This window comes from Notamacropus eugenii, chromosome 4 (genome assembly GCF_028372415.1).
Source record: "Notamacropus eugenii isolate mMacEug1 chromosome 4, mMacEug1.pri_v2, whole genome shotgun sequence".
In the NCBI taxonomy this organism is placed as follows: domain Eukaryota; kingdom Metazoa; phylum Chordata; class Mammalia; order Diprotodontia; family Macropodidae; genus Notamacropus; species Notamacropus eugenii.
The window spans coordinates 124,967,366-124,989,230 of record NC_092875.1 but is presented as its reverse complement, the minus strand read 5'-3'; the positions used below and the strand labels follow the sequence as shown (position 1 = coordinate 124,989,230).

The 21,865-nt window shown below is 36.3% G+C and overlaps 1 protein-coding gene across 2 annotated transcripts in view; it reads left to right on the top strand.

Annotated features, from left to right (window-relative positions):
* Positions 1-21,865, top strand: part of COL14A1 (collagen type XIV alpha 1 chain) — a 248,731-nt gene that overhangs the window by 30,816 nt on the left and 196,050 nt on the right. For both annotated transcript variants that reach the window (XM_072603195.1, XM_072603197.1), the window contains exons 4-6: positions 684-800; positions 4,758-4,901; positions 9,196-9,285. In XM_072603195.1, coding sequence (XP_072459296.1) covers positions 684-800; positions 4,758-4,901; positions 9,196-9,285 — 351 coding nt within the window. The remainder of the gene's footprint in view (positions 1-683; positions 801-4,757; positions 4,902-9,195; positions 9,286-21,865) is intronic.

Sequence of the window (21,865 nt, the reverse complement as noted above, 5' to 3'; positions counted from 1 at the left end):
GTGAGTAGGTGTTGACACACCTAGGTGAGAAGTGTTGAAGCCCCTAGAGAGTGTGGGTGGCTCTCCCATGCCAGCTATCTATGCAGACTGTCATTAAACATATATATTCAACATGTATCCTATAATTTGGGGCAAAATGGAAACTTTTCAGTGTAATTCATAGCAGGACTATAATCGCAGTGACATTTATGGGCCATAGTCCCATTTATGGATATTTAGGTCGTAACTGCAAGTTACCCTTTACCTAGTCCTTACATTTTTATGTACCTAATAATGATTTCTAGGGTTTTATTATTGTAAAATTACTGCAGATGGTGGTAGGTCCAAATGTAGCATAATGTAATGATAAGATCTTTGAGTCAATCCAGCAAGAGAAAACTATTCTTATAAGCCAACAAAAGAAGATTTGGCTTGATCCACTTTGCTTATTAAGCCAGGTACTGCCCTCCAACTCATCTGTCTGTTTGCTTTTTTGTTGTATGTCTTCAGGGAAAATCATGTAGCTCTAGGTTTAAGGTTACTTTGGCAAACTAACAAGTTAAGTTAATACTTTAACTCACATTTTTTTGTTGTGCTGTCAAATGTCCTGTGTGTAAAAGTGTCAGCTTTGCTTTATCTTTTCAGTAAAAAGAAAGTTTATGTACCTTAATATGTTCTCTAAAAGATTTTGTTTTCCTTTACAGTGGCTCCACCAACAAGATTGAGATATACCATATTATCTCATGACAGTATACAGATCGCATGGAAAGCTCCCAAAGGGAAATTTAGTGGATACAAACTTCTTGTGACTCCAAATTCAGGTAAAAAGATCTCAAATTAAAATTTTATAGTGAATAAGAAAGTTATTTCATGCAGGAAATTGAAAATATTATTTAAAAATCATCTTTATGTACTTTTATCCTCAAAACTTGAAAACTTTTTCTCCAGTGAGGGCTGTAATTTCCACTAGAGTAGAGCAGAGTAGAGAGTCTTTTATGGCCCATCATGGCTGACAATGTTTTGATAATTCCCCTTGGGCCAGATGTCCAGTCTAGTGAGATTTCTCTTGGCCTGCAGAATGTGTGACAGGATGAAATTTTGGTCCACTGAAATGGGAAACACACAATTCAGTATCTAGACCACCTGCACGGCTGGTCTGATGGAAAGCAATGGGCCACCTGAACCCTCAGGGAGATTGGCTGCCAACTCAAGGCTTGTGTGGGGTGGGTGGTATTGAGGTGGGAGGTGAGAGGGAAGGATTTTATTTGTTCTAAGTACTCGATGTTGTATATAGATTTCACTTCGGGTAGATAAGCCTATACTAAATAACTTTTCTGACAAAACTAAGGTTGAGTAAGAGCTCAGATGGTACATTTTCTTTCCCTGTGTCCAAATGAAATTTTAGTAATACTAGTACAATAGTAATAGCTATTTACTTATTGAACTAATGCATTTTTTTTATTTTTGGAGGATTTAGTAAGAGAGTACCTTATAAAGAATTCTAATACAATGTTGCATGAAAATGATGAACTGTATATTGGAAAGAAGATATATGTTTGTTTGTATATGTGCATGTGTGTATATCTTTAATAATGAGGTAATTCCAACTCTGCCACTTGTTTAATGTTGTGAAGGCATCACCTGCTTGGTTGGACATAGAGAGAGTCACTTTTCTTATTTAATGGACTTAGACTGTGATAGAAAAAACATATAGGGCATGGGGCTAATTACCCTGATCTAGCTTTCCTTTCCAACTAAGTCACTTAAAAGAGAGACAGTAGTTTGGCAGAAATTGGGCTTAGGTCAGTGTCTTACACCAAATATCACAATAAATTCAAAGTGTATATACAACTAAATCTTAAAAGTCACACCTTTAAAAAGAATAGAAGAGTATCAGATCAGGTACCTTTCACATATGTGCTTGGGTGGGGAGAGTTCTTGACCAAACAAGGAATAGAAGTGATCACAAAGGATAACATTTTTTATCTTCCACAATAATTTTTGTTTTTCAATAGAAGAAAATTTTTTCTTTCATGATTTTTATTTTTCTTGATATGTGAAATTTTAAAATCTTTTACCTGAAAAAAAATAAATGTGACTATGATAAGAAGGGAAGCTACTTATTGGGGGGAAATCATTGCATGAGTTATCTGAGACTAAGGTCTCATATCCAAGATATTTAGAGAACAAATACATATATGTAACATCTAGAGTCAGTGCCCATTGGATTTAAACAAACAATTCTCAAAAGAATTGCAAACTATTAACAACTATTTGAAAAATTACTCCAGATTTCCAAGATTCCAAATTTTCACATCAAAACAAGAGATTTTACCCTGTATCCAGCAGATTAGAAAAGGTGACAAAAGAGGAGTCAAAATATTCAATATTTGAAGGGTAAGTACACTGGTATAGTATGGGTTGAACTTTGTAACCATCCTGGAAAGCAATTTGGAACTTTGTTAAGAAAGTGACAAAATTATCAATTCCCTTTGATCTATAAATGCCACTGGTAGTGTCAAAGGGATCAAAAGCAGAAATGACCCATATACACCAAAATATTCATAGCAGTACTTTTTATAGAAGAGAAGAATTCAAAACAAAGCAGATAGGAGCCCATCAGTTGGGAAATGGCAAAGCACACCATGACGGGTGAATGTACTAGAAAATTACTGTGCAGTTTAGAAATGATAAATTTAGAGATTTCATAAAAGTGTGGGAAGACATTTGAACTGATGAAAAATGAAGTAGGCGCAACTGGGAAAATAATACACACAATGACCAGGAGAATGTAAACGGAAAGAACAACAACAAAGAAGAAGTTGAAGCATCATGAAATTGTAATGACCAGGCTTCCACTTGAAGAGTCAAGAAAGTGCACCTCTTTTCTTTTTGGAGGTGGAGGACTGGATATGGGACATTGTATTTACTATCAGATTCAGTTGATGTGTTGGTTAGTTTTACTGGAATTATTTTAGGTTTTTATTATTATTGTTGTAGTTTTTATTATTTTTAGTAATTTTTTTTAAACAAAGGATGTCTTTTTAGTTAGGGAAGGGATGTATTTAGAAATGAAGATGACATAAAATTAAAAATTTTAAGTACAGTAATGCATCATAGTGGGTAGTGGGAAGACCTTTGACTAGCTATATGAACACATTCTCTTTCAGCCTCAGGCAACTCTATAAGACAGTTATAGACAGTTATAGACAGATATTTATAAAGCACCAATGGAGATGATGCTTCCTATGAAAAAAATAGTAGATTGGAGAAGACTGAGATTTAACTGGAATTTCCCAGGAAAATTTGAAATTGCCAGTTTTCAGGAAAACCATACCTGTCAGACTTGTTTGATAGCGTTATAATGGCCTTTAAAAAAAAACCATACATATTCACTTTCCCCCCCAAAAAGACTGAGTCTTCTGATTTTGCTCAGGTAGAACCCATTCATTGTTGCTCTGCGTCCACTGCCAATCAGTATGCAAGCTTTGACCTGTTCTGGGTCAGTTAGTTTGACCTGGGTCGATTTACCTCCACCTTTGGAGTCTCATCATATTGGTGCTAGAGTTTTGGAAGATACCCATCAGCTTTAGCCCTACTGATCCTCAAAACTCAACCTCAAGAGGACCCATCAGTCTTCCTGCCCTGTAACAGGGATCACAGGCCAAAAACTGCCCTGCTTGGCTGCATATTCACTTTTAAGCAGCCAGACAACAGAGAACATTTTGCCTGCTGTCCTTTCATGTTTCAAGCAAGGGAGAGGATTGAAGGTGTTTAAATTGTTCCATGAATCAGGATGTTTTGGCCCATGAATCAGGATGTTTTGGCTTACCTCATAGGTACTAAAAAAGAATGACAGCATGGAATATTACATTTTGGGGAGAGGAGTCTAGACTCCTCTTTAGTTTTAAAAATTAAAAAACCACCTCTTTCCATTCAGAATTAAATTGCTGGTAGAGTGTTTTCTGTCTTTCCTTCTTATAAGGAAATGTATTTCTATCAGGTATTGAGTTGACAGTGTGCAGGGATGAAAGATTTTGTATAAAATCAACTTTTTATAGGCCCACTTTCATCCTCATTGTATAGATAGTTGTGCCAAGTCTACTCTTTAATCCACCTGTCAAATAGAGATAATAATGTTGGCACTACCTATCTCAGATTACTGGAAGGATCAAATGAAATAGTGACAAAGTGACATTTATAAAGCTTTTTAAGTGATTTCCTCACAAATAATTCTTTGGGTTTAACAATATAAGCATTATGCCCATTTTACTGATGAGGAAATAGGCTTAGAGAATTTGCCCATTTTATAATAGTAGTAATCATAAATTCCATTTTGATATAGTACTTTGTTCTACAAAAAACCTTCATAACAGTTCTTGTAGATAACACTTTTTACAAATGAGCAAGGCTCAAATTTTGCCCATGGTCACATAGCTAGTAAATATCCGAGCTTGGCTTTGAACCCAGATCTCTTGACTCCAGTTTCATTGCTTTGTTCTACAACATGACCTCTCAGCCACGATCTTGTATCAGGGTGGTCCATCATATCCAACAAAGCAAAATATAAATATGTACTATTAATATTGCAAGAATCGGTCAAACTAGGTTTCATGTCAAGAATTATAGGGTCAAATTAAATGGAATGTGTAAGTAATTATTCAGATTTTTTTTTATTTATTTTTTATTATTTAAAATCTTGGGTGTCCATATGTTATCTAATAAAATTCTCTTAATCTCCACTCTTCAACAGGACATATCTTTCTGTTTCATTCTAGGGGGAAAAACCAACCAGCTGACCCTTCAGAATACTGCAAATAAAGCCATCATTCAAGGTCTTTTGCCAGACCAGAACTATGCAGTACAACTTATTGCATTTGATAAAGACAAAGAAAGCAAACCCGCCCAAGGCCAGTTCAGAAGTATGTATTTATCTGTCATTACGCACTGAATTTGATTTTTGCCTTAAATACCGCCTAGGTATGCAGCCTGGAATTCCTTTCTTCATTTGTTCATTGTCATTTGGTTAAAAAATGCTTTCTCTAATTAATTAGTGCTTAAGAAATAAATTAGATACTTAATTAAGTTAAAGGCTTGCTACATATAAGTGCCCTGTGCTAGGTGCTGGTATATATAAGACACAATCTTCATTTTCAAGGAGCTCACAACTAAGTAAATTCATTTTGATCCTGCTGTGTGTTTCTTTCTGCATTTCTTGAGAATGGTGTACATGGAACACAGAAATAAGAGAAAGGGGTAGGAAAATCTATGCCTTCTACTCAGTTGCTAAAGTAGAGGGCTTTTAATTTGAAATTTAAGGTTTTCCAACCTCTCTCGGATGGTTTGGGACCTGTAAGTATTATAATTATGTTTTTATCATTCATATGATTTCTTTTAAGTAAGAAAGGACAGATGTTCCTTTATACTGGTATGTCTCCTTTTCTGAGTTAACCATCCTCAGATAGCCAGCTGACTGATTTTCAGCCTCTGTGCCCTTAGTTATGCTGTTTCTCAGAAGGAGACTGTACTCAAAGCCTCTCAGCGTATCAGGATTTGCTGGGACCCTGCATTCTGCTGGCACAGCCTTTGAAAGCTTAGAGGCACCATGATGAGGCAGCCTTCAGCACACTGGGTGTTTTGTTTTTGTCTTTTTTTGTAGCAAATTTATAGGATGACCTGGATAAGAGCCACACCAGATGGGCAGGCATGGATGCTTTGTGCTCTGCACAATGGGCAATTCCCTTGGAAGGAATATACAGATACCGATGAGATTGCAGATCTACTGGTATAATGATTGTTGTGATAATTACTAATTAAAGATAGCTTCCCATTGAGCTTATTAATAATAATACCCTGTTGAGCTCCTTGATAATGATCAATCCATCACCCTGCAGAACATGTGACTGTTTTAAAGGATACATTCTTTTCAGAATCAAAATGTCCGATACCTCTGCAAGCAGTTTCCTCCCATCAAAATAAATCACTCTTCTCTCTCATTTTTGTTAGTTTTCTACTTCACTTTTTTTTAAAGCTCTTCACAGTCTGTTAGAATTGAAGGAAATCACTTTCTTAAATAGATGGTGAGAAGCAGGGAAGTGGGTTCAGACTGATGACTAGTTAAAGGGCAGTCTAGAGGTAAGCTCTTAGATCAACTATGAAACATCTCAATGATTGAGCAGTCTAAAAGATCATGATTAGCTTTAAAAGTCTTTCCAAATGGGGTCTTTCTCAAAGCACTTAATAGAAGTACAAGTTGTTTTCAGCTTGCTCTGCTAAGCTGGAGAAATCAAGGAGAAAATGGTCCCAGTGGATAATTAGATAAATTATATTTAAGTGTGCTATTTTGTTAGCTGTAACATATTTTTGTTGGCCAATGTGAAAGATTAGCTTTACCCAAATAACAAGTTTCAATAACGAAAGAAAAACAAGTTTGCTTAGAAAGTTTTCTTTTCCATTCTGCGTTTTCATACTCTGCTTTTTCACAGCAAGATATTACCATGATCTGTCATCAGTTCCCAAAGAAATCTCAATGGTTGAACCAAGGAAAATGAGGGAAACTATCATAAAATTGCAGAACAAGAAGGGAACTTTTAAGGCATCTGGTCCAACCCTTACTCAAAGTATACATCCTATCTACAACATCCTTCACAAGTGGTTATCCAATCTCCCCTTAAAAACCTCACACTAAGTGAGAGGAACTCAATAGTCTCCAGTGGCAGTCCATTCCATTTATGAATGACTTTAATTGCCAGGATTTCCACCTCCCCCTGCCTTGTATTGATTTGAAATCTACTTTTCTTTAACGTCCATCCAGTGGCCCTAGTTTTGTGATGGCCAAGGAAGAGAATATATAGAAAGGAGAGGACTGAGTAGAGACATTTATGGACTACTACTACTACTACTACTACTACTACTACTACTACTACTATTTAAAGGGTAATCAAAAGAGTTTGCAATGGATCATATAGCAAGTAAGAATCACAACTTTGATCTAAACCCAGGTCTCCTAACTCCAGGTCCATTGATTATTTCACTACAACATGCCTGCAACCATAATCATGTGTCCATATAAGGTGTGTTGTAGCCATAACAAAAAAATGAAGGGGATCAGAATAGGAAGAGAAATGAGAGAAATCCAATGTTATTGTAATGTCTCAGAATTCTATATTGGAGAAATGGAATTGCTGTCTAATCACATTTCTCTCATTCTCTATTTGTGAAGTTGGTTTTCTGAACTGAGATTTAAGACTGTGAAATGGCATGGTGTTACACATAGAGGTGGTACCTGAGGCAAGAAGATCTGGCTTTGATTACCACCTCTGATACTTAATGGATGCATGATTCTAGGAAAGTCATATAATCGCTTAGTGCCACAGAAGATTCTCTAAAATTTTAAGTTGTAAAGTAAGGGATAATCTGTTTTGGGAGAAGAAGTTTCCTCACTGAGTGCTCCCTATGTCAATGAAATCACAGGTCTTAACCCCTGGAAGTGTAGGATTACATTTATCACTATTAAATTTCATTTTATTGGGTTCATATCCTAGTTCTAACTCAGTGATCTCAAATTCAAATAGAACCAGGATCCGCTAAACCATACATAAGGATCCCTGCAGGCTGTATATTGACTTAGAAAAACAAATTAATATTATCTGTTTTTATTGTATTTATATTTATTTTCTTAAATGTTCTCTAATTACATTTTGATGTAGTTTGGGCCACACTGGGGAGTGTTGTGGTCTTCGTGCCTCCCACTGGCCTCATGATTGGCACCATTCTATACTGCAAAGATCTTTGTGGATCCTGATTCTCTCATCCAATATATTTGTTATCCTTCTCAGCTTTTTGTCATCTGGAAATCTGATAAGCTTATCAGTTAGTTAAGATGATAAGAATGTTAAACAGCAAAGAGTCAAGCACAGATTCCTGGGGGATTCTCTAGGAGACCCACTTTCAAGTTACACTGAGCCATTTAATGACAACTCTTTGGTTCTGGCCATTCAGCCAGTTCTAGTTGAACTAATAGTATTTTTGTCTACGTCACTTACCTCCATTTTGTTTACAAAATAGATAGAAGTATATCTGAAAAAGATATAGGAGTTCAAATGAACTAGAATCTCAACGAATGAGCAGTGTGGCAAAACATCCAGGAAAGTTAATGGGTCTTTGGGTGCATTAAGAGAGACAGTAGAGGTAATGGTCTCACTGAACTCTGACCTTGTCAGACCACATCTAGAGTATTATCTTCAGTTTTGAGCATCACATTTTAGAGAGGATGATAATGAGCTAGAGAGTTCCAAGAGTAGGTCAGGCAGTTTGGTGAAGGGCCTCTGATTTATGCCATAGGAAGATCAAATGTAAGAGGCACATGATATCTATTATTAAATATCGGAGGGACTGACACATAGAGGAAGAATCTGATTTGTTCTTTTGGTCCTAGAAGTCAGAACTAGAAAGAGTGGGTAAAAGCTGCAAGAAGAAAATATCAACTTGATGTCAGCAAAAACATCCTAGTAATTAGAGCTGTCACCTCATAAGGTAGTGAGTTCACCATCACTGGGGTCTTCAAATCCACACAGAAGATATGATGTAGAGGGAAATCTTGTTCCTGTAAGGTCTTTGAGGTGCTGCCAACTGAAGTTCAGTTATTCTGATTGAGGAGAATAAAGACTGTGAAGAAGTTAGTGGACTTGCATGTGGTTTTTCCTGAAGACTAATAAAAACCCCAACAAAACACAATAGTTTGTCAATAGAGAAAGTAAAAGTGAAAAAGAAAACAGCTTGGCTCCTGCTAGAATGTGAAGAACCCCGATGTTGATCACAAGAAGTACGTTCTATGGTATCTTGGGACAAGTCCCCTCACTTCTCAAGGTTTCAATTTTCTCATTTGTAAAATGAAAGAGTTGGAGTAGTTGATCTATAATGATTATTTTATTTCAGATATTTTACAATTTTTTTTGTTTTCTCCAGCCCTGATTTTATTGGTGAAACTTCTGGTGAGGAAACCCCCTTCTACCAGTGTAAAATGTCAACTTTTCTGAAACTTTTGTAAAATGTAGATTTTGCCTTATAGGGTTGTTGTGAAGATTAAATGAGTTAACATATGCAAACCAAATGCTAGCTATTACTGTTAGTATAGTTATTATACTTGATATTTTTGATAATTCTTAAGTATCAGTGTCTAAAGCAATTAATGTATTTATTCATTTTTTCTTTCAGTTAAAGATCTAGAAAAAAGAAAAGAGCCTAAGCCCAAAGTCAAGGCTGTAGACAAAGGAAATGGAAGTAAGCCATCTCCACCAGCAGAAGGTCAGTTGTCTTTTGGCTGTGTTATTTCTTTGGGGAATCTATCTCATAGGTGGTTTATTTGTTTCATCAAAGTTCTTTCTTGTTTTGCAGTAGTCACTAGTTGCCGTCTTAGTGATTAAAAATACTCTTCTCATTTCTAATGTCAACATTAGAAAACTTCCCTTTGTCTTGCATCTGTAAAGGTTTGGGAGAAAAATAAAGTCTGGATTCCATGATTGTGAAAGCACATCTAAGGACTGATGTGCAGCTAAACTTATTTGTAGAGATAGAAAAAAATCAATCATCAACGAACAGTTATTAAACACCTATGGTATGCCTCCTAAATGCTAGGTACGGGGGATAGAATGATAAAAAAATGAAGTGGTCTCCGAGTTCAAGAAACTCACATGCTTGTATCAAAAATAAAAAATGCTACTTAAGCTATCCAAATAGTTCAACCACTGTCTATAGGAATCCTTTTTTTTATCTGGATAGCTCTTTTGTTATTATCATTCATATTTTAAGGTTACAGGATGGGGTGTGTGTGTGTGTGTGTGTGTGTGTGTGTGTGTTTGGTACAGGATTCATGGGGGAGAGAGTGGTAGCATGGATATGAAAGAGAATGAAATAGCTGGATTCTTCTCATTGCTTCCATGGTAAAGAGTTACCTGGTTGATGCTGATTGAAGGTATTTTCAAGTAAGCACTGAATTTTTCACAGGCTCAAACTTGTAGTCATCCAACCCCTTCCCTTCACATTTAGAGCTTACCTTTGTATATGGTATGAGGTGTCTGTCTAAATCTAATTCATGACAAACTGCCGTCCCGTTTTTGTCAAAAACTATCATTAGCTCAGTAAGAGGATCTTTGGGTTTATTGAAAACTGGGCTAACAGCTTCATTTGCTTATATATAGTTTATACCTAATCTACTCCACTAATCCACCTATGTCTTATCCGGTATAGAATTGTTTTGATTAGTACTGCCCTGTAAGAGTTTTGGAACTAGTTTTGCTAGACCACCTTCCTTTCTACTTTTTTCACTATTTCTCTTAGTATTCTTGACTGTTTCTTATCATTACTATTTTTCTTTTGAGTTTCAGAAAGTAATCCTTTGGTAGTTTAAGTGGTATGGCCCTGAATAGGTAAATTAATTTAGGCAGTGCTGGGCCATCATCAGTTGTCTAGACTGTTGTCTTACCACTGGACTCCAATGACTCTAGAGGAGAGATGAGGTTGATACTTTTGCTTGGCTCTGCCTTGGTTACATCCAATTCATTAGCAAGTCAAGACATCATATGAGGTCATTGATCCTCTTGGAAAATGAAGGATGAAAAATAACAACAATTTAGGTAGTATTGTAATTTTTGTTATATTGGTTTTTCCTACCCGTGAGCAACTAATATTTCTCCAGTTTGTTAGGTCTGTTTTTATTTCCACAGTGTGTAGTGTTTGGGTTCATATAGTTCCTGTATGTATTTTGGTAGGTAGAATCACAAGTATTTTGTATATTCTCTAGTTTTTAAATGGAATTTCTCTTCCTATTTCTTCCTTCTGGGTTTTATTGGAAATATAAAAATGATAATGATTTCTTTTATATTATTAATTATTTTAATTAATTTTTGTTGATTTCCTAGGGTACTCTAAATGAACCATCATTTTATCTACAAAAAGTGACTGTGTTTCTCCTTCACCTATTACCTTTACCTGTTTTTCAGCGCCTCAGAACTCTAAAATTGGTTATATCTAAGAAATTATATTTAAGTGATTAAGTAGATCGGTTTCCGTTAGACTGTGAGTTCCTTGAGAAAAAGGATCTTCTTTTGCTTTTTTTCCCTGTACTCCCAGAACTTAGCAAAATTCCTGGCACACAGTGGTAGGCATTTAATGAATGTCTATTGACTTTGGAGTTCACTCTAGAAATGCAGAGTTGAATCCATCAATTCCTAGCCATCCTCTAGCCTATGTCTTCCCAAAAGCTTGCCATAGGAGTCCACCCAATCCTCTATTTCAGCATCATAAGGTTACCAGTGCAACACTATTGCTATCTATTCCCCCTCCAACCCCCAATCACTTTTTCTATGTGATCAGCCCTTCTTTTCCTCTTCCTGTCATAGAATCTTTTGTAATGTCCTTTATAATAATATTTTTATTATAAATAATGTTTTTCTTTGGAGTCCTTGTTGGGTATATTCTGCAGCCTGTTTACACTTACCCATTGCCCTCTGTTTAATAAGTCATTCTTAGTTCTTCAGAGGCAGAAGTGTCCCATGTCTTACTGCCATAAAGCAACAATGGTCCAATGTTAATATGAAAAACATAGGACTTTGCTTTCACAGCAAGCTTGAAAAATGAAAAACATAAACAAAACTTAAAGCAATCTTTCTGTCTTTCGGTGGAGTTATGCCTTATCTTTTTCCGATAGCTAGTAGAATAAAAACTAAAGTATTGATATTGTAAGCAAGGAGAATATTTAGAGTTTTTATCTCTTGCCTCCAGCGTGAACACTTTAAAATAGAATGTCAACAGTCAATCGATAAATATTTATGAAGTACTCACTATATGCCAGGTCAGGCCTGTACAACATATGGCCCATGGGACATTTTTGGCCTGCCAAAGGATTTCGGTGGGCCCCTGAAAAATGTAGAGAATGTAAAAGAAAATAAAGATGTAAGGAATGCTTTGTGCTCCACTTAACCCAACTTCCTCCAGTCACGATGGTGCCCATCATGTACGGGTGGGTGACCACTGCTCACTCCCCTGCTTGTCACATGACCCACAGCAACCAACCATGTCAGTCTGTGTCCAATCTGAGAGGAGCAATTTCATGATCAATAAAAATCTTGAGTAATAACTGTAACTAATTGATATTAACTCAAAATTTTAATAGATTTACTTGCAAAATAGTTTAATCATGAATTATACCATTGCTTGGAAATTAAGCTGCTAAAATCCTATCTCTGGCCTCAAGAAATTTAGCCTATTTTAATTTTGACCTCTACTTGCTGCTGCCAAGTTGTTTAGGTTTGTGCTAGGGACTGTGCTAAGTACGGAAATATGAAAAGAGATAAAAGGCCTAAAAATCCAATGGGAAGAAAACATGTAAATAAATATATACAAAGCAAGCTATTTACAGGATTAATGGGAAATAATTAACAATGTGAAGGCACTGGAATTGAGAGAGGTTGGGGAAAGCTTTCAGGAAAAGATGAAATTGTCGCGGAGACTGAAAAGATGCCAGGGAGGTCAGTAGGTGGAGCGGAGGAGGAAGAGTGTTCCCAGCACAGGAAAAAGCTAGAGAAAATACCCAGAGCCAAGAAATGGAGTGTCTTGTTTGTAGAACAGTAAGTCAGTTAGTGAATAAGCATTTATTAATTGCTTGCTATCTGCCAGGCAGGCACTGTGCTAACGAAGAGAGGCAAAAGATAATCCCTGCTCTCACGACACTCAGAGTCTAATGGAAAGAGATCTACTCAAGTGTTTAAATACGATGTCATAGATCAATTTAAATATGATTTTATAGAATCAACTTAAATGATTTAATAGAATCATGGGGTGTTGAAAACCAGACCATGTAAAAGGCAAAGAAGAAACAACACACATTCTGTCCTTTATGTTAAGAATGATCATGGAGTCACAGAATCTCAGAGTTCGAAGGGATCTTTGGTCTTATCCAACTTATATCTCACTAAGAATCTTTTCTATAATATCCCTAAGAGTAAGTTTTGTATCCTCTGCTTGACATTTTCTAATAAGTATAAATAATAAATAAATTGAAGAACCCACCATCCCTAAAAGGCAGCTCATAACCTTTTCGGACAATTCTAATTATTTGGAAGATTTTTCTTATTTTGTGCAAAAATCTTTCTCTTTTTTTGAACTTCCAACCATTGTTCTTAGTTCTGCCGCTAGAGCAAAGCTAACATGTCTTTTCTCTTTTCTCTGAGACAAAAGACCTCCATACGTTTGAAGATAACTGTTATGTCACACTAAATCTGTCTTCCTGTCATTTCTGTTCATTTCCAGCAAAAATCTGATATGCTTCATTATGCGGAAGACAATTTATCCTTTTTTTCTCTAGATACACGTTTATGTTTCAAACGCTCTCAATATATATTTGAAATAGCTTTCTAATTTCCTCTGATTAGTTTTCCTTCTGATAGACCAAAAATGAAAAGACAAAATTAGTTTTATAATTCTACAGGATTTCAACTCCAGGAAGTAGATAACTGATTTCACGTAGTTTCTTTCTTACCACTTACTTTATTGGTTTTGTGAATTGTCATTGAGATGAGGTTTGCTCTTAAACAAAATCTTCTCTGTGATTGGGTCTCTGATACCTGATACTGACTATCTGCATGCCTGGACCTTCTTCTGTGGCTTGTCAGATTTCCTGATTCTGTGCCTGTTGAGACTTCTACTTATTGCTGATGGCTGAATCTCTTTTACTCAGTCCAGTTCCTCTTGGGATCTCCCCTGACTGACTTTTTCCCTAGTGGGTTTGTCTGATTCTACATCCCTGGTCAGACCTATTCTGCTTCCTACTGAATCCTGGTTGGAATTATTATATTGGTTTAAAATTTTAAAATGAGTTTGGCAGCCATTAATTTAATAAGGAAAGAATTAATGATATTTAAAAGAGAGACATGATTTTGGATGATGGGAGCCATATGGAAAACAGATTCATAGTAGTATCTTTTGAGGCTAGAAAAGGAAACACGTTTCAATTCTGTGGCAAAGGAAGAAAAACATTAAGAGAAATTTTTCCCAGAATGTAAGACATATGGAAAAGCTTGGGTAAATACAGATGATTTTATCTTGGGACTTGCTTCCTAAGAAAGGGATGACAGTTTTTCATCTTTTTATCTCACTGTCATATTTAGTTTGAGTGTCAAAATAAGGAAAGGGTGATAGTGGTAGCAAAGATTGACTACCTAGAGGAGGAGGCCCTGGTTTCTATGATTACTCCCTTTGGCAAATCAATGGAAAGACTCCAAAGGACCCATTCTGAAGAATCAACTGTTATCCATATGGAAACAGGCTAAACCACCCTTCAAAGGTGATAAAAGGGGAGGCCAGAGCTGATTGGGGGTACTGATACTTGCAGTTTTCTAGCTTTGTATTTCCATTCTCATTTTATTGAGGTGACTCCATTTGTGTTACTCTTTCAAATTTGTTTTGAGTTTGGTGCCTTCTTTTTACTTATCATGTAGATATTGCATTATGAAGTTACTTTAGATGATTAAATATAATTATATGCTATTAATGTCATAATGTAAAATTTAAATATTAATGATTTGTTAGGTGTTGTATAATAATAACTGATTTATGTAGCATACTAAAGTTTTCAAAGCATTTTCTGTACATTATCTCATTTATGCTTCTCATCAACTCTGAGAGGGAGGTAAGACAGGTATGATTAATCTCAATTTCTCTCAGAGAGATTGGCCATGGTCACATAGTTAATGTTGGAGGTGGGACTTGAACTCAGTTCTTCCTAACTCCAGTTTCAGCACTCTGTCCAACAGTTGATGCAATTAAATCCATGATAAAAATTGGTGTCACTGAAATTCAATGGGAGTGCTTAGAGATCAGAATTTGGAAGTTCCAGATCAGGGCTTCTTAAACTTTTGTGTCATGGACCCCTTTTTGGCACTCAGGTGACATCTAGGAATCTTTCCCAAAATAATGTTTTTAAGTACTTACAACAAAATATATTAAATTATAAAGGAAGCCCATTCTATACTGAAATACAATTTGTGGAAAGGAAGACTACAATCTGTACAATCTAGTGGTAGATCTAAGAAATTTCAAGGTATTGATGATTATAAATGTTGTCTTGAGATAGCTATGACGACTCTAATGTGCTGTGAAAATATCTGTGATTTCTCTTGGTGACAATATCTAATATGAATAATATTCTAATTAATAACAATTCTAATAGAAACTGCTAATATGAATTGTTTGTTGCCTACAATAATAATCGAAGGAAAAGTTAAATTTCAGTTGCAAGTTTTTTAGTGAAAATAAAGATGTAATTTTTCCCCCCATCCAAGTTAATGGACTCTATAAAAATTGTTCTCAGATCTCACACTAATCCCTTGCTCTGGATTGAGTAGCTGTTCAATTCAACAAACACTTATGAAGTGCTTACTATGTGTCAGGCACTGGGAATGCAAAACAGTAATGAGACAGGCCAAAGAGTTAACATTTTAATGGGGAGATATAACATGGACATAGAAAAGTAAATAGAGTATGGTACATACAGCAGAAATACCAAGTAATTTGGGTGGAGGGGAAATCATAGGGACATCAGGGCAGGGCTCTTGTAGGATACACAACACTTGAACTGAACCTTGAAAAGAGCAAGAAGTTTGAGGAATTGAAGTGGGTTGGGGTGAGAAGGGAGGGCACTCCTAACAGGAGGAACAGCTTGTGCAAAGGCAAAGAGGTGGGAGATGGAGTTCTGTAGAAGGTGAATGATTCATAGGTCAGTGTGATGGAACAAAGTGTGTTAGAAAGAATGATAAGAACTTATGATGGAAAGATAGGTATAAATCAGATTGTGGAGGACTTTAGATGCCAAATAGATGAATATATTTTGTGGTTGTTTGGTTTCAGTAGTACCCTACTTTTTATCACCCCATATGAAGTTTGCCGTTTCCTTCTCCAGTACATTTTAGAGATGAGAAAACTGAGGCAAACAGGATAAGTGACTTGCCCAAGGTCACACAGCTAGTAAATGTTTGAGACCAGATTTGAACTCACAAAGGTGAGTCTTCCTCACTCCTGGGTCAGCACTCTATCCGCTGTCCTAAGTTTGTATTTAGTCATTGAAGTTTCTTAAGCACCTCTGTGCCTGTGGAATGCCAATTTGTGAACTATGTGGAGGATAGATTGGAGAGGGGACAGATTAGAGGCAAGACCAATTATTATTACAGGAGGCTCTTGCAGTAATCCAGATAAGAGGATGATTAGGACCTGAATTATATGAGTTGTGACATGAGAGGAGAGAATGGGAAGAATGATGTAGGTTTAGGATTGGCAAGACTTTGCAACTGATTGTATATGATCAGAAAAATTCTTAACCCGGATCTATGAACGTAAAAAAAAAATTGATACCTTCATTTCAGTATGATTGGTCTTTTTTTGTAATCTTATGTGCTTATTTTGTACATTAAAAACCTTATTTTTAGATGGGGTCCATAGGCTTTGCCAGACTACCAAAGGTGTTCACAACACAAAAAGGTTAAGAATTGTTGATATAATAGATGAGTAAAAAGGAAAAGTTGGATATGATTCCAAAGTTCGTCAGTACTTTTGTTTTATGCTTAGATTCTTTTGTCCTGGTCTTCCCCTCCCTTACTTTTTTCTTACCATTGTGACTTGGATGAAGGGAGAAAAGGAAGGTGCACTAGTATACAGCACACTGCCTTTGATAAATACCCTGATCAGGCCTCAGCATTTTGCAGATGGTAGCTGCCCAGGAAGCTTGTATCATGGGCACCCTTTGAGAGGGAGCTGGAAGGGCCGCCATGTTTATTTTTCCTGGGGGAGCTCACCAGTGCTTAATGCAGACTTCATTTTGAAATCTCCATATGCCCACCAAGGACCCTGCATTAGGGATATGTCAACTTTGAGGGATGCATTGAACTACTGCTGACCTCAGCTCATACCTATGGTCTGAATTATTTTTGCCCAAGATACCATCAAGTAAGTGACTCAGATACCATCAAACATATTTCTCATTTTTAAAAAAGTTCAATTTAAATGGAAAGATCTAAGATCCTCAGCTGGTTTCTGTGTAGTTAAATAGTTGCAGGCTTATTTGTCAACTACTGTACATATTCAGTAATCTAAAACAAAACAAACTTATGAATAAAAAGAAGTATTTGCCTTTGAGCATAATACTATCCTAGCCCAGTTGTTCCCATGAATGGGTGATCTTTATTGTCCAAAATGAGATTTCCTTTGTCGGTACTGCTTTGTCCTGGAATGCAGTATTTTCATTTAAAAAAAAGATCTTGGTTTGATAGGAAAGAGTGACATGGATACTTATTTCCGTAAATAAGATTGTTTGCTTTCTTTTCTTTGTAAAAATTGTCCCATTATGTTTGAGATGGGGTAAGAAGCCTTTCTCAGATAACCTAATTTTCTGAAACACTGAGAATAAGAGATTGATTTTTGTTATCCCTTCGACCTGTTTTATATATTTTTTGCCTTTGAAATGTGATCAAAAAGGAAGCTCTAATCAGAATTTCAGAATTGCTCTTTTGGGGATAACTACCACCTTTTCCCAGCTGAAGCCTGGTGTCATAGTGAGTAGGTATAGTAGAGGATCCAGGTTCTAATCCTGCCTCTGATACTAAACTTCTAGAATCGAAGAACTTTCTCATTTTTCCTAAAGTTTGTATCTTGAACAGGGGTCTACACATAATATTTGCTAAATAAAGGTTGGTTGAATGAATAAATGTCCAGTGATATATGCTGACTATCATTTAATGAGGTGTAAAATAGGGCTCCTGAATGCTCATATGCTCACTAAATACTAAATGGTAACTGTTTCTCTTTTACCCAAGAACCCTGAAGTGCTTCCCCTTTCAGTTTGATTTTTTTTAATTAAAGGGGTCATCCCTTGAGTAGCTACTTAAAGAGGCCTATTCATTGAAAATGAGTGTATCTCACTCAAAGTGAGAATCTGATAAGACTTTGCCTAAAATGGCCAGAGTCTCCCATTGTATCCTGTACCATCTCCAGTCATCCTAGTGAATATCAGGCCACTGCACCCAGATGGCTCAGGAGGAGAAAGTGAGGCTGGTGACCTTGCACAGCCCTCCCTCACTCAAATCAAAGTCAACTGCAAGTCATGTCATCATCTTGATGTCATGGTCCTCTTTGAGAATGAAGGACAGACACACAGTGCTTACCCAAGCTGTGTTCTTTAGCTTATCAAAGATATCCTAGGTAAAACTCAAGTGAGATTCTCTCACTGCTGCTCTTCATAGATAAAATCACACTCATTGTTCTAAGTCTTGGAATACTTTAGTCTTCTCAGAGCATAATAGGAAATAATAATAGGAAAAATAACAATAAAACAATAACAGGAAATAAATCTCTATAAATGTCCACACTGAGAAAACAGTGTGGATAAAAAGTCTGTATTGTTTAGGCTGAAACTGAGTCAGTCCGTATATATCTTAAGCCAAATGGAAAAAAGATAGACAATGACCAGGACCCAGAATTGTTTAGTAAAAATGGAGAGAATTATATAGACCTTTCATTAATGCCATAGTGAATGCTCACTGCCATAAAAATTCATCTCTTGAATACTGATATTATTCCAATGATGCTATATGGCTGGGAACTATGGGACAATGCTGTCTCAGAAGCATCAAAATTGCACATGACCCAGAGGGCAATGGAAAGATGCATGGTGGATACAAATCAGCAGGTTGAAGTCTGTTTCTAGAGGTAATGAGCACACAAAGTATTGAAGAGGTGTACAGAATGGAAAAAAGAAGCAGACTGGCTAGTCATACACTCATAAAAAGAAGAAAGATAGATAGCACAAGTGCTATGTTGGTTCGCTTGAGATATTAGGTGTGCTTCCAATAGAAGATTTGTTGGAAAGACATGCACAATTGCCCTGACATAGAGGGGTTGTGATTTGCGTTGGTAAAAGGAATAGGGTTTGCTTTGCAAAGCTTAAAGCACTATAAGTATTAGCTTTTTATGATGCTTATTGATTAACTGATGGATACCTTCCTGACCACAACCATGGAAAGTTCAAGTAATATTATTCGTATTTTACAAACATGAAAGCTAAGCTGAAGCTCCAATAGGGTTAGTGTCTCAACCTTACTCATGAAAGTCCCTGTTGGACCAGAAGCTAGATCTTCTGACCTGGTGGTGATGCAGGTGACTCAGTCCAGCTGTGATTGGAGCAGAGGTTTTGCAATGGCCTGGAGGATGGCTCTGGGGTCAGTCATCAGGTTGACACGTTTTTTGAGCATCAAATAAAGGATATTGGGAAGAAGGTGACCTAGTGACAGGGCCTTGTGACAGGCCAAGAGCCTGGACCTAGGCAGTAGCTGTTCATTGTTGGATAGTGATGTCCAAAACTCCTCAGGGCAAGTGTGATTTAGAGTACCCATGGAGAAGCTAGCTTTTTGGACTGTCAACAAGGCCACCTGGAGCCAGACTGGGGCTCATTTCCTCCAACTATGATAAACCTTTTGCTCAAGGCCTGGGTGACCAGTTGTTTGACACCAAGCTCATAAGTGCCCAAAGTTCTGGGTAGCTATGATCCTCATTTGGGCCTCAGACTCAGAAAGCTTTCCCTATCACAGTTCTTCAGACCCGAAATGGCTAACGTAGGAGCTAGTTTTGGTGGAAGAATCTCTCTGCTTTTCCTTTTCTCTAAGTCAAAGTACACAGGCAGAGTCACCACAGAATAAAGATTTTGTTAATTAAGAGAAAAATATCATTTTCACTACAGCTTGCTTAATAATCCCCAATAGAATTTTTTTTACTTATAGTTTACTTACCTCATAAATCTTTTAAAGGTTTTAGTAATGGATAACAACCAATTGGGATTTCACAATCTATTCTCCTTCTGGATAATGGTTTACTTACTGGACTTTGGCCAGCAATAGCAAAGGGGAAGAATTTTGGGGGTAGGATCAGGGTTATAGGTTCAGCTACTTAGAATGGGACTGACAGGGTAGTAGAAGTCAAGTATAGGACGGTAAACTCATGAAGCATGGAATTGTAGGCAGATTCTTTATGTAAGTAGATCAGGTTAAGAATCTGGGAGGTGGAGGATAATTCTGAGGGCTCATATTTCTATATGAAAACTTTAAGGTTTTCAAAATACATATTTAACTCATTTGATTCATATAACACCCCTTGGAGGTGGGGGCTACCATTGCCCTCTTTTTTTTATTCAGTCATTTTCAGTCGTATCTGACTCGTTGTGACTCCTGTTAGGATTTTCCTTGAGCCTAAGTTTCCTCAGCTGTAAAATGAGGGCAGTTTGGAGGCACAGTAGATAGAGTGTCAGAGTCAGAGAGACCCAAGTTCAAATCTGACCTCATATACTTACTAGCTGTATGATCCTAGGCAAGTCACTTAACTCTGTTTATCTCAATTTACTCATTTGTAAAATGAGCTGGCAAAGGAAATACCAAATGATTCCCATATCTTTGCCAAGAAACTCTCATGGATAGAGCTCGAGGAATTTCATATAATGAAATAAACAGAAGATATACATTCTGTCCTCTGGGATTATTGGTAGCATCCCAAAAGTTTATTTTGTAACCTGCAGCTTTGCCAAAGTTGTTTATTATTTCAAGTAGTTTTTTTACTTGAATCTCTAGGTTTCTCTAAGTATATCATCATATCATCTGCAAAGAGTGATAACTTAGTTTCTTCTTTGCTTATTCTAATTCCTTCAGTTTCTTTATCTTGTCTTATTGCTACAACTAACATTTCTAGAACCATACTGAATAACAGTGGTGATAATGGACATCCTTGTTTCACCCCTGATCTTATTGGAAATGCATCTAGCTTATTTCCATTGCATATAATGCTTGCTGAAGGTTTTAGGTAGATACTGCTTATTATTTTATGGAAAGTTCCCTTTATTCCAATGTTCTCCAGTGTTTTTTAATAGGAATGGGTGCTGTATATTGTCAAAAGCTTTTTCGGCATCTATTGAGATAATCATGTGGTTTCTGTTAGTTTTGTTGTTGATATGAGCAATAATGCTAATAGTTTTCCTAATATTGAACCAGCCCTGCATTCCTGGTATGAATCCTACCTGATCATAATGTTTCATTCTCATGATAAGATGCTGTATTCATTTTGCTAAAATCTTGTTTAAAATTTTTGCATCTATATTCATCAGAGAAATTGGTGTATAATTTTCTTTCTCTATTTTGTCTCTTCCTGGGTTAGGTATCAAAACCATATTTGTATCATAAAAAGAATTTGGGAGGACTCCTTCTTCCCCAATTTTCAAAAATAGTCTATATAGTATTGGAATTAACTGTTCTGTAAATGTTTGATAGAATTCACTTGTAAATCCATCTGGCCCTGGAGATTTTTTCCTAGGGAGTTCATAGATGGCTTGTTCAATTTCTTTTTCTGAGATGGGGTTGTTTAAGTATTCAACTTCCCCTTCTATTAATCTGGGCAATTTGTATTTTTAAAAATACTCATCCATCTCATTTAGATTGTCAAATTTATGGGCATAAAGTTGGGCAAAGTAATTTCTAATTATTGTTTTAATTTTCTCCTCACTGGAGGTGAGTTCACCCCTTTCGTTTTTGATATTGGTAATTTGGTTTTCTTCTTTCTTTTTTAAAATCAAATTGATGAAAGGTTTATCAATTTTATTAGTTTTTCATGAAACCAACTATTGGTTTTATTTATTAGTTCAATAGTTTTATTAATTTCAGTTTTATTAATCTCTCCTTTGGTTTTCAGTATTTCTAATTTGGTATTTACTTGGGGATTTTCAGTTTGTTCTTTTTCAGCTAGCATACCAAAAGTTTAAAACACTTTTTACTTTAAAATTTAGACAACAACACTTTAAAAATTG